Source organism: Spinacia oleracea, chromosome 4 (genome assembly GCF_020520425.1).
Source record: "Spinacia oleracea cultivar Varoflay chromosome 4, BTI_SOV_V1, whole genome shotgun sequence".
Taxonomy (NCBI): Eukaryota; Viridiplantae; Streptophyta; class Magnoliopsida; order Caryophyllales; family Amaranthaceae; genus Spinacia; species Spinacia oleracea.
The window spans coordinates 178,027,586-178,040,164 of NC_079490.1; the positions used below are offsets into that span (position 1 = coordinate 178,027,586).

The following is a 12,579-nucleotide window of genomic DNA, read 5'->3' on the forward strand; positions in this document are numbered from 1 at the left end:
GTCAACACAAATGTCAAGTTGCGTCATTAGGTTGTTTTACACGCGAGAGGCCTTGATCCAATTGGTCATTTAATTAGGCTTTGTTCTCTTGGATTAAATGAATATGATACGAACTACACTAAAATTGAAGTGAATTTATTGGACGTGAAGTGAACTTAACAAAGCTGAATTGAACCAAAATGAATTTATTGGACATAAAGTAAATTTAACTAATCTAGATTGAACTACGGAGTATAGTGTTAAAATTGAATCTGATTTGAATCGAACTAATTCTATCTGAACTAAATCGAATTGAAAAATAAGTCTAAAGAATATCTATGTTCTCTTAATCCTACATCAGATTAGGCCCAACCAGAACATAAAACTCCAGACCACACCAAGAAAACTCAGACTAGAACAGACTAGGGGAAGAGAACAAATCACAAGATCCTAGAGAAGAATGTAAAAGGAAAAACAAAAATAATTAAAAAAGAGGAAAAAAGGACATGAGGTAAGCTTGGGTCCCACACATGAGTAGATTCTCCAATAAAACCATAATAGACCAAAGAAACAGGAGAGCCAGGATATAAAAAAGTTGCCATGTTAGAGCAACAGCAACTAGCAAGTATTAAAATGCTCCATACAAAACAAAAATTAAGTTAAAATAAAACCAGACATTTAAAAGAAAGCTCTGCTCCTTCTTGCTGATGTATGCTATGGACAAAGGGGGAAGGTAAACAATCTGTAGCCTCCTTCAACAAATTACAACTATATCATCATCATCAACAGTTTAATCATCATCATCATGATCATCTGACTCAACAACAACACCAACACTTTAAAGCAACACAAATATCTCTTCTGCCCTTCTTCTTCTCTCTCAATTTTTTTTTTTGGAGATGCACACTTCCATATCTCGTAGGATTCTCCACAAAGTTAGTACCCTCCTTCCCTTTTTCTCTCACCTCTTTTTCCTTTTTATGCTCAGTTTTTTGAGTTTTAATCAGATATTCATAATGGGTTTTTTCTTTTCTGAAATGGGTTTTGCTTTTTTTTTTTTGGAAAAATTGTTACTTTTTGTTGTTGTTTATATGAGGAAGAATAAAAAAACTGAAATCACTGTAGTTAGTTTGATGAATTGGAGCGTCATTTTGTTGTCCAAGCTAGATTGTTAATTTGCTTCCTTTTAATTCTACTGTGATCTTAGTTGATGTTGATTTTTGGAAAATACGAAGTCAAACAAATTCTCACATGAATTTTGTTATGTATTGCAGTATAGAGAGGACTTTTGAATTGAAGATGCTGTTTCAACACCTCAAACAGATTGAGTTCTTCAAGACAGAAGATAGAGATCCTTCTTGGGAGTTTTGCCATTTGTTCTACATATTTAGGCTACTTTGGAGTTTTGGCTCATAATATTAAAAACAGGTTTCCCTTTTTAGATGCTGTTAAAATAAGAAAATTATATTTTTGCATAATAGATTCATAAAAAGCTATTTTTTTTAAAAAAAAAGGTTTGTGAATATGGATAATGGTTCCTTCAATCCTGCCAATAATCCTCCTGTATTTGGAAACATTGACTATGATTTAATGGAGCAACTGTTGGATGAAGGATGCTGGTTACAGACAGCTGATGGATCAAACCTTCTGCAGTCAAGTACAAGTCCTGGGCAGGGTCCTAGTCCATCCTCTTCTCGAGGCTTGAGCTACCCATCATCTTTTTCATTCCCTTGTTTGGAGCCTAGTTTAACTCAGGCAGAACAGGCAGTGGATTCAGATTGTCAGAATAACATTAACAGTAGCGCGATAACACCAGCATCAGTAGCAGCAGCAGCTCTGAATCAAGCGCGTAACTTCAGTTGGGAAGGCAATGAGCTAAACAGAATATTGTGGATAGAGCCAAAGGCAAATTCAGGGCCTTCAACCTCTGTGGGAGATAGGTTGATGTCAGCAGTTTACCAGTTGAAAGAATTGAATAGAAATAGAGATGTGCTGATTCAGATATGGGTTCCAATAAAGAAAGGACTAAAGAGTTTCCTTACAACAGCGGAACAGCCATACTTCCACCAACCTTCTAGTACGCGGTTGGTTCATTACAGAGATGTTTCTGCAAAGTATGAATTCTTAGCAGATGAAGATACTAAACAGGCACTTGGATTGCCTGGGCGAGTCTTCCTTGGCAAGGCGCCTGAATGGACGCCTGATGTTCGTTTTTTCAGACAGGAGGAGTATCCACGTAGTGTTTATGCACACAAGTATGATGTTCGTGGCTCCATTGCTCTTCCTGTTTTTGAAAAAGGTAGTGGTGATTCCTTGGGTGTGGTTGAGATTATCATGACTACCGAAAAGTTTGATTATCGTCCTGAAGTTGAAAGTGTTTGTAAAGCACTTGAGGTATCTTTTTTTCTTTCCTACTTTTAATTCTACTGTTAAGGATTATCCCAAACTAATCAACTATTATTCCTTTTCTGTACGTATTCTTTGATTTCTATTATCTTCCCTTTACCACATTGGGATCAATTATGCTGCTGCTCTTTTTAAGTTTTATCAACTAGCAGCCCTCAAGTTATATCAAGTTGCTATTTACTTTTACCAACTACTTGTATTACTTATGGTGAGGGCGAGGATTTGTTGACTAATTAGGAATGTATTCTTGCAAAAGAACACCCTAGAGATTGGATGATTTACTTTGCGCGTCTCTGAAATGGGGTTATCATGTCTGTTTATTCAGCCAATGCCATCTTTACTTATCCAAATGAGAATCACTTGCTCATTTGTGCTTCACTTTTGTGCAGACTGTTCACCTCAGGAGTTCAGAAATCCTTAACATTCCTCCGGAACAGGTAACCTATAACAGAAATCAATGGCATGTATCCCCAAAAAAAGAAGAGAGAAATTTTCTTCTCTGTATTTCTGACATAAGTATCTTACTGATTAACTGCTAACATTAGAATGTTTATATTTCTTTATCAGGCAAGAAAAGGAACTGATGAAGTTGTTCAGCCTGAGATTTTAACAGTGGTGAGAGCTGTATGTGATACATTAAATTTGCCTTTAGCTCAAACATGGGCTCCATGTTCACAACAAGGAAAAGGTGGTTGTTGGCATTCTGAAAAAAATGTTCATTGTGTTTCAATCATTGATTCTGCTTGTTATGTTCGTGATGAACGAGTTATGGATTTTCACAAGGCCTGCTCAGATCATCACCTATTGAGAAGTCAAGGAGGTATAGTTGGCAAAGCATTTGACACCAACCAGCCTTGTTATGCTACTGATGTCACAGAGTTTAGTAAGGTTGAATATCCTCTGTCTCATCATGCAAAGATGTTTGGGCTGCGTGGTGCAGTTGCAATAAGGCTCCGCGGCATCTGTCATGAGACGAATGATTATGTTTTAGAATTGTATTTACCATCCGATTTCCAGGAAAATGGGCTATCCTTTCATACTAAGATATGGCAGGCAGTATCAATGGTGATACAGCAACACTGCCAGTATCTGCATTTTATCACAGATAAGGATTTTGAGCAGAAAGCCTCGTTTCAAGGGAAGACGGTTGCAGATAACGAGATAAAAGAAACTTCCTGGTTCTCACAGATGATGGAACCTCAGAGAAAGGGTAAGGAAGTAGTGGTTTCACTTGAATTTGGAGAGGACGAGCCTAGCAAAGGATTTAAGGTGATGAATTGGAGTGATAGCGAGCCAAGTTTACAACTTGGACAGGCACTTTCTGATAGTGAAAACATCAATCAAGATTCTGCATCAAAAGGGATAAGTGGTACATCATCTGGAAGCCGGCTTCCTCTTAGTGCAAGAAGTGAAAGGAGGAGAACCAAAACTCAGAAAACAATCAGTTTGGATATACTTAGGCAATATTTTGCTGGTAGTCTAAAAGATGCAGCCAAAAGCATTGGAGGTAATATTCTTACACAATGTGATCCACTTTATAAGAAAATTTTGGTGGTTTTATACATTCAGATCAAGAAATACTCCTACATTTTGAAGTGATTGCCTCATTTAATTGCGGTGTAAAATCCAAGAAACAAGTTGAATTAAGAAAGTGAGCTGTTATATTTCTGTAATATTAAGAAAGAGAACATTTCTGTAATATTAACTGAATGTCTGAATGTCATTCTTACTGTTAGCTAATGCAGAACTTAACGAGCAGAATTTTGCTATTATCTGTCTTAACATCTTGACCATAATTCCATTGAAATTCTAGAAATATAGCTAGGATTTCAATGGTGCAGACAATGTGCTCACTTGATGCTGTCTAAGTATGAATCCTATGACTAAGGCTATTATGTTTATGCAGTTTGCCCCACAACTCTGAAAAGGATATGTAGGCAGCACGGAATTGCTAGATGGCCTTCTAGAAAGATCAAGAAGGTGGATCATTCTTTAAGGAAACTTCAACTGGTGATTGACTCAGTGCAAGGTGCTGAAGGTTCCATCCAACTGTCTTCTTTCTATTCAAAATTCCCTGAACTTAATAGTCCAACCACACAAGCAAAACCAAGTCAAGTTTCATCGATAAACTTGAATAATCAACCAAAGCAACAGCTAACAACTCAACCTGAAGGGAACATTTACCCTTCAGGAGCCACAACTTCAAACTCCCCTGCCTCAACTTCTTCTAGCCAAACCTCCACTTCTAGTTATTGCTTCTCAAGTGGAGCAAATCTGTCATCAACTCCTGTTACAACCATTGCATCAGGGAGTAAGGATGCATCAACTGCAGAAGAAACAGGTGGTTCCCTCAAGAGAGCCCGAAGTGAAGCAGAACTACAGGGTCTAATAACTAAAAAAGAAGCTACTCAGATTTTGGAAAGATCTCAGAGCAACAAAACTCTTGCTGAGCATCCTTCTTTTGAAACTTTACCTCCTTTTCCAATGACTAAAAGTTGGCTTTCTAGAGAGGCAGGTGTGTTTAAGGCTAAAGCTTCTTTCGGGGAAGAGAAAGTCCGTTTCTCCATCTTACCAAACACAGGATTCCAACAACTGCAACAAGAGATTGTCAAACGATTTAGTTTGGAGGACTTGAGTAAGATGGGAATAAAGTACTTGGATGATGATAAAGAATGGGTTCTTTTAACATGTGATGCTGACCTAGAGGAATGTATAGATATACATAAATCGTCTGGCAGCCACACAATCAAGCTCTCTATCTCTCCTCTTTCGAGCTTGGCTGGTTCGTTTGGCAGCAGTGGTTTATCCTAACTTCAGATTTTTAAGGCTATGGAACTTTTATGCTCTGCGCGCCTTACGTGTATGTAGTTTTATCTTCTTATTCTTTATCAATAGTTACAAACATAGCACTTCTTTTTCTTTTTCCGTACCAGTAACCATCTGATGAATATTTTCTACTTCATACTGTTGAATATTTTTGTTCATCACCTTGTACTTGACAATGTAAACTAAAAGCAGAAAGATTACAGCTTTGGTCTATAGGATTGATATATTTTTGCTGAATATACAAGTGCTTATTGTAGGTGATTTCAATTTTATTATACATGAGATTGAACAACTAGAGTGTGTGTGTTCAATTTTCCATAAATGTGGCAGCAATAGATTAGTGACACACATGATCGAACTTGAGATTTAACTTCGAGATAAGTTACAAGAAGGCTTGACCAGGAAAGCAAAAAGCTATAAGGAACTTGTTTGGTGATCGGAGTGAATCATAAAAGTCCCTCTTTGGTTGAATGGGGTTGTAAGGGCAAACCCCATAACATTAGTACTTTCATACTTTGGCATAAAGAGACAACAGAAGATCAAGGAAAAAAGATGTTTAAAAGTAATTCTATCGTATTTAATTTGAAGCCTTCAATTTCAGCATGAAGTAATAGAAGATTTAGAACGTGTAAGTTTAATCAGATTGGCGGTTTGAATTAGCTAGATTGAAATCTGAATATATATTTCAAAAAGTAGAGTAAATGATCGGAAGAAATTCATTTATCCCATCAAGTAGATTACATACATCAACAAAAATACAAAATAATCAACCAGCATCCTGCCAATAATCATTTGCTTCTGCTTTTAAGGATGGCAAATTCACTGCACTTCCCTGACCCCATCCTTTTTGTACTCGTTTAAGGGCTTCTAATGCAATTCCACTGCCATCCTCTCTGTTACAAATGAAGCGTAAAACAAATTTAATAAAGCCAAACGTAGATGAGCAAATAGAAAACCAGAGATAATATTCATACCTGTGCACTATGTTCCTCCATTTTCCTTCACCTTTCTTCTTGAGCTTTGCATAATTGTTATGACAAACTGTATTTGTAATCTCTCCCTGTTCTGACATGATCGTCATCCTCTCTGCAAGTTCATCTGCTTCATGTTTCTTCCCCAGTTTACATAAGGCATCAATCACTGGCATGAATGATGCAGGATCAAAGTTGTATTCTTTATTTATCAGTTTGAAGAGAGCATTAGTAGCATCATCCAACTTTTCGTTCTTGCAGAGTTGGTCAAACAGATCATTGTAGTTGAAGTTTCCTATATAAAGGCACAGGTCTAACGCAATCTCAAATAATTCACAAGCTTCAATAATCTCTCCTCCAAGAAGTAACTCATTGAACATAGTACTGTAGAGTGCTTCCTTATGCCCACATGCAGTAAGAGCAATTTCAAAGACCTCTTGAGCAGCTCTGAATTCACCTTCTCTGCAGTAAGCCTTAATTAGCACTCTGAAAGAATGTACGTTAGGAGCTACACCTTTCTGTAACATATCATTTAAAAGAGACATGGCATCGTTGGTTTGACCAGCGTCACAAAGACAACCAATTATAGAATTATAGGTGTATACGTTTGGGGAAATCCCTTGTTCTCTCATTTCATTCACAAGTCCATACATTTCAAAGATTTCATTCTTTAACCCTAACCCCATAATCAAAGAATTATAAGTTTGCAGAGTCTTGTCAAGCCCCCTTTTCTCCATGTCTTTAAGAACCCGAAATGCAGATGGTATCTTCCCAATTTTACAGTAACTACGTATAAAAGTATTGTATATAACAGAATCTGGGTATAGATTTTTACCTACCATCTCAATCAACTTATTTTTAGCATCTTCAAGCCTTCCAGCTTCACAGAGATCTTTAATTATGATTGAATATGTTATCACATCAGGGCAGCATTTCTTCTCATCACTACCAACATCCACTAAACCAATATACTCGTTTCCAAGAGCGGCCTTCCCATGGTTCCACATTCCGTCAACAATTTCAATAGCTTTATCCAGTTTTCCACTTCTGCAGAGACCTCGTATCACTATATTACATGTTACAGTATCCAAGTCATAGCCTTTCTCATTCATCTTTTGCAGCAAGCTCTCTGCTTCTGGTATTTTCCCTTCACGCCACAAACTGTGGAGCAAAATGTTGCAGGTATATATGTTTGGGAGACATCCAGCTGCCATCATCTCATTCAAAGTAGCATTTGCTTCAGCAACAATCCCTTTACTACAGTATCCGTGGAGCAAAGAGCTATAAGTTACTGTGTCAGGTTGTATGCCGCTATCTTGCATTAACTTAATCATCCTTTTTGCATCAGATAGCATATTATTCTTGCATAACCCATCTATTACAGTGTTGTATGAGTAAATATTTGGCTCTTTTCCTTTTTCTAACATCTCTTTGAGAACTAATTGGGCTTCTAAAAGCTTCCCTTTCCTCACCAAACCCATCAACCATATATTATAACTTTCCAATGTCATCAAACGATCACTTTTCTTCATGGTATCGACTAAAATCTCAGCTTCCTCGAGCATCCCTGTCCTGCAAAATCCCTCGAGCATTTGGTTGAATGTCACAATATTGGGTCTAGGTAAACCAAGTGCATCATCTATCTGCATGTCCCTGAATATTCTAGAAGCTTCTAACATCTTCCCTGCCTTACACAGAGCTGCAATCCTAGAATTAAAAGTGATAACATCTGGCACCAGACCATCCTTTCTCATCATTTCCAACAACTTCTCAGCCTCAACATCATTACCTTCCTTACAAAAGCTGGAAATCAATGTATTATACACAACCTTGTTAGGAACCAAACCCGATCGCCTCATTTCACCCAAAATCACCAACCCTTCCACCGAAAGCCTATTTCTACAATACCCACGAATCAAAATCCCAAAACTAAACTCATTCGGCTTACAACCTCTCTCAGGCATTTTGTCGAGCACCTTACGTGCGTCTTTCAAATGACCCGAATCACATAAACCCCTGATCAAAAGATTAAAGGTATAGACTTCAGGAGAAACCCCAGAAATGAACATGTCTTTGTACAACAAGGGAACCCAATTAACTTTATTCTCTCGCACCGACGACTCGAGAAGCACATTGTAAACATAAACCGGTGGAGGGTTATGAGGGAATTCTTTCCGGGCAGATTGAAACTGCGAAACCGCCTCGTCAACGAGGCCAGATTTAGCCAGAATACAAACAAGCGAAAATAGTGAAGGAGAAGCTGATTGTTTGTGGAGGAGAAGAAGATGGTGGTGTAGGGTGTCAAGTTGGGGGTACATTTTGGCGCGAACTAGGATTTGGGCAATTATAGGCAAAGAATTTAGGAGAGCGAAAGAAGAGGAAGAAGGATTGGAGATGATACGCTTGAAGATCTGCCATGCTAATGCAGGGTTTATGGAGTTCTTCAGAAGTGCTTTGTTGAGTGTATTTTGGTTCATATGGAGGAGCCAATTGACCGTTTGTTTTGGACTGTTTTTAATTTTTATTTTAGGGAATTTGTTTTCGACTGTTGGTCTGTTGGTGCGTGAAGGGAATGGCAGGAAATCAAATTTAATCTAAAATATTTCGTATATATTTAAAGCAAACATATTGACTGAGCAGCCCGTTTTATGTGTGGCAAGTTTCACCATCAATTTGATGGTGTGATCGGTTAACACTTGTCTGAAATCTGTGTTATAAGAGATCGCGGAATAGAGACATGTAATTACCACCGGAGAATTGGTTTAAACCATATTGGCGTCAAGTAGGGGTGTTCATTACCGGGTACCCGGTTAAACGGGTATCCGAAATTGCGGGTACCCGGATGTTCGGGTAGTCATTTTGTCGGCCCATGCCCCGACCCGGGATAACCGGGTATCCGCTAAACGGGTACCCGGTTATCCCGGGTCGGGTCACTGGGTACCCGGTTTGTTTTAAAAAAAAAAATCTCGTACTTCTGTAAATGATTAATATAGCATAATATAAGATTTTAAACCCCGTAAAATGTAAATAATCATGTAGCAATGGCGCACATATTAGATTATTAGCAAGGATTCCACTAAATGACGAGTGCTAGTTAATCAAATTCAAATGATAAAAGCTCATTCATGGCTTTGCAAAGCCAGCCAAGCAGTAGTAGCGCTCCTGTAACTCATCATCATCAATTGCGCCCTTCACTGTTCGTTTCTCTTCGAAGACAATGGCATCAATGGCTTGTAGAGTACATTTGACAATGATTTCGACTTCTCTAATCTGGTCGTAGAGTCAGACAACAAGACCAATCTTCATATAGCAGCGAGAGAGGAGATCAAGGAGATGAGAGAATGAGAGATTGAGAGGAGCGGCGGATTGAGTGTTTGAGAAACCCTAAAATCTAAAGTTCTAAACCAGTTAACCGACTAAATTAAGTATATTCTCTCAGTTGTCAATAGGCCCAACACGCACATTTTTTTAATTTTTTGTTTTTTGTTTTTAACGGGTATTCGGGTACCCGTTTAGTCAAAATAGCGGCCCATGCCCCGACCCGGTACCCGGAATTTTTACCGGGTCGGGTACCCGGCCCATTTATTTTTAAAAAATCAGCAAATTACCCGCTTTATTTGTGCCGGGTCAACGGGTCAACTGGTCGGGTAATGCGGGTCGGGTATTTTTGAACACCCCTAGCGTCAAGGCTTGATTGTGGGGTGGATTTTCCCTGCAAGACCACCTTTTTTTTAATTGTTCTGCTCATGCATCTCTATTGTATAAGTGAAAATGTGAGGTTATTTTAGTAAATCCACTTCTGGTATCCCCTTGGATTAATAAAATATCCTCTACACTTATAGAATTGAGAATATAATGATAACCTACCAAATAGGAAAAGTCCAAAGAAGAATTTTAATCAATCTAAACCCTTAAATAAATTCTTACCATTTTAATCAATCTGTTTATATGCGTTCGGCTCTATATAACTTATATCTTTCTTATATTCGCACGCATCGCATTTATATTATATTTTTTTACATGTTATTTCAGGTTTAAATGTAATAACACAAATTATGTTTCTTATATTCGCACGCATCGCGTGCATATAATTCGCACGCGTCGCGTGCATATAAGACTAATTTACACTATCATAGCATGCATGCCAACAAAATAAACCAAATCACAAAGACATATGTTAGACATTTACACTATCATAGCATTACGGGATATTAATGATGTTACTTTTAAATGTTAGACACGATTACTATTAATACTACTCAAGACTATTTCTATTTGTAATTAGTTACTTCCATTTATAATTTATGTTACTTTTATAGTTTTAACAGAGTTACTTTTAATCCAGTTACTTAATCACTTAAAACATTAAGATTTTACTTTAGTGTTTTGAATATAAATGGTGTTACTTTTAAGCAATAGGCACAAAGGGTTGCTTTTATTATTGGTTCCTTCTATTCATAATTTCAGTTACTTTTATAGTTTTAGAAGAGTTACTTTTAATCCGGTTATTAGCCATTTAAAAATATTTGAACTAACTTTAGTGTTTTTCTAGGGTTAAATTTTGAATGTTAATTGTGTTACTTTTAAACAACAGGCACAATTACTACTACCTCTGTTTCAAAATGATCTTTACACTTTCTATTTTAGTCCGTTTTATAACGTTCTTTACACTTTGCTTTATTCTATTTCTAGACATGAAAATTTACCAATTAAGGTGGCCTATTTTATTGCCCAATCCTCTCTTTTGTTGAATGAGGTGAAGGTATGGATGGAAGAACGTACACCCCGTGGATGTTTTACCCTTTGTCATCATTGACAAGGCTCCTTTATGATTAAACTAGTATTCTATGCATGCAATGCGTGTAATTATTTTTTAAAATCTGATTTGATATATACCCAAGTATGTTCTAACGTTTTATAAGTATTTTAACAATTTTTATAAGTGTGTTATTAATATCTTATATGGACACCTAAATGCTAAGTTATTAATTTAAAGTTTGATCATAATGAACTAAAATAATACTTCAATGACTTTAATTTCTTCTCTAATTTGTTAATTAAAACACAATCCTATATACACGCTACACATTCTTAAAAATATGTACATTTTCTAAAACATGTAAGAAAATTTATTTAAAACTAAAGAAAAAAATATACATATTTATATGTAATAAAATCTATTTAGGAATTAATGTAATAACAAATTAACTAAAATAAACATAAAAGATTGTGTTTTTACTTGTTCAATTTTATTTTATTTTTTGCGTCTTTTGCCGCAAAGTGCTTGTATAACCATATAAAATTAGGGTATGATTAAGAGTAAGACTAAGTTAATTTTGTAATAAAAAAATGTAAGATTGAAGGGATGAATTTCAATTTTTTTTACTGCCTTAATAATTGCTTTCATGTTCGCTATAGGAATTAAATTAAATTAAATTTTTGTTGACTTTTCATTGTCACCATTGAAATTCTCATTTTTTATAATATGACATTAATTATCAGTTTTTAAAATTATTATAATTAAATTAAATTAAAACTTATTAAGGGTATTATAGTCTATTCCATAGGGGGACACCAAAAGGCTATTTATTAAAATGGCCTCATAAATTCCCTTATAAAATAGAGATATATATCTTTTTTTGAGGAGAGAGAGAGAAAGAGAGTGGTACCGAGGCTTGATCTCTAGATAAAGAGGTTAGAGTTTACACTCTTAGCCACTACTCCACAGGAAACCTGGTAAATTATTAAAACCTTAAAATTGATTTTTACCTAATATTGATGTATGAGCGTAAGCAAAGATCTTGTACATACTACGTGCAGTTATACTCTTATAGTCTTTTCTACATAATCATATCTTACCATTCTTATTAAAAATAAATGCCATAATAGTTTCCTAATTTTATAAAAAGTCAACGATCTTCAAATATTAGACCATTAAATTTTACACGTATGGGGATTACCCATAATACTGACACCAAAAAACTTTCCTATTGATAATCAGTTTTTAAAATTAATTAATAATCAGATTTTTAAATCAATAAAATAATCAACTTTTAAATTGAATTTAATTGTGAAATTTTAGAGGGTAATTTAGTCTTATCTTAGGGGGAGTGAGGGACACCAAAAGTGGTGTTACCGAAATACCCCCTCCCCTATTCACTTATACGAAGTATAATAGAGATATGAGATCTTTCCCGTCAAAAAAAAAATAACACAAGCTTAAATTCCAATCAAAAAACATTATAAATATACATCGAATTTTTCCTAGGTTTAATCATTTTTCTATTTCCCAACGAAGAAAATTCGGGCTCTGTAATAAAAAGTAATAAAATAAAAAGTACTATAAATTCCAGAAATACTAATGACGCGTATTAGTCATAGAGTTCAACGTAAATAG

The 12,579-nt window shown here is 35.9% G+C and overlaps 2 protein-coding genes across 4 annotated transcripts; one reads left to right on the plus strand and one right to left on the minus strand.

Moving 5' to 3' along the window:
• Positions 1–561: 561 nt before the first annotated feature.
• LOC110805952 (protein NLP2) lies at positions 562–5,486 on the plus strand. Of its 2 annotated transcripts, none has more exons than XM_022011584.2 (5): positions 562–914; positions 1,254–2,373; positions 2,775–2,822; positions 2,953–3,892; positions 4,292–5,486. In XM_022011584.2, exons 2-5 carry the CDS (start codon positions 1,504–1,506, stop codon positions 5,194–5,196), a joined length of 2,763 nt encoding a protein of 920 aa, XP_021867276.1. In that variant the 5' UTR covers positions 562–914; positions 1,254–1,503; the 3' UTR covers positions 5,197–5,486. The 2 variants fall into 2 exon arrangements, with proteins under 2 accessions (XP_021867276.1, XP_056699044.1); XM_056843066.1 differs by having other exon boundaries at positions 563–712.
• A 381-nt stretch (positions 5,487–5,867) lies between these two features.
• LOC110805953 (pentatricopeptide repeat-containing protein At2g17140) lies at positions 5,868–8,867 on the minus strand. Of its 2 annotated transcripts, XM_056843068.1 has the most exons (3): positions 7,018–8,867; positions 6,186–6,639; positions 5,868–6,104 (listed from the first exon to the last, which is right to left on the minus strand). In XM_056843068.1, the coding sequence occupies exons 1-3, from the start codon at positions 8,657–8,659 to the stop codon at positions 5,978–5,980; spliced, it is 2,223 nt and encodes a 740-aa protein (XP_056699046.1). In that variant the 5' UTR covers positions 8,660–8,867; the 3' UTR covers positions 5,868–5,977. The 2 variants fall into 2 exon arrangements, with proteins under 2 accessions (XP_056699046.1, XP_021867277.1); XM_022011585.2 differs by having other exon boundaries at positions 6,186–8,861.
• Positions 8,868–12,579: the final 3,712 nt, after the last annotated feature.

Bases quoted from the DNA above. Each gene is read 5' to 3' on its own strand.
- LOC110805952 (XM_022011584.2), top strand. From the start codon at position 1,504: ATGGATAATGGTTCCTTCAATCCTGCCAATAATCCTCCTGTATTTGGA. The intron at 2,374-2,774 runs GTATCTTTTTTT...ACTTTTGTGCAG, and splicing joins GTGTTTGTAAAGCACTTGAG to ACTGTTCACCTCAGGAGTTC. The intron at 2,823-2,952 runs GTAACCTATAAC...TTTCTTTATCAG, and splicing joins TTAACATTCCTCCGGAACAG to GCAAGAAAAGGAACTGATGA.
- LOC110805953 (XM_022011585.2), bottom strand. From the start codon at position 8,659: ATGAACCAAAATACACTCAACAAAGCACTTCTGAAGAACTCCATAAAC. The intron at 6,105-6,185 runs GTATGAATATTA...CATTTGTAACAG, and splicing joins TGGAGGAACATAGTGCACAG to AGAGGATGGCAGTGGAATTG.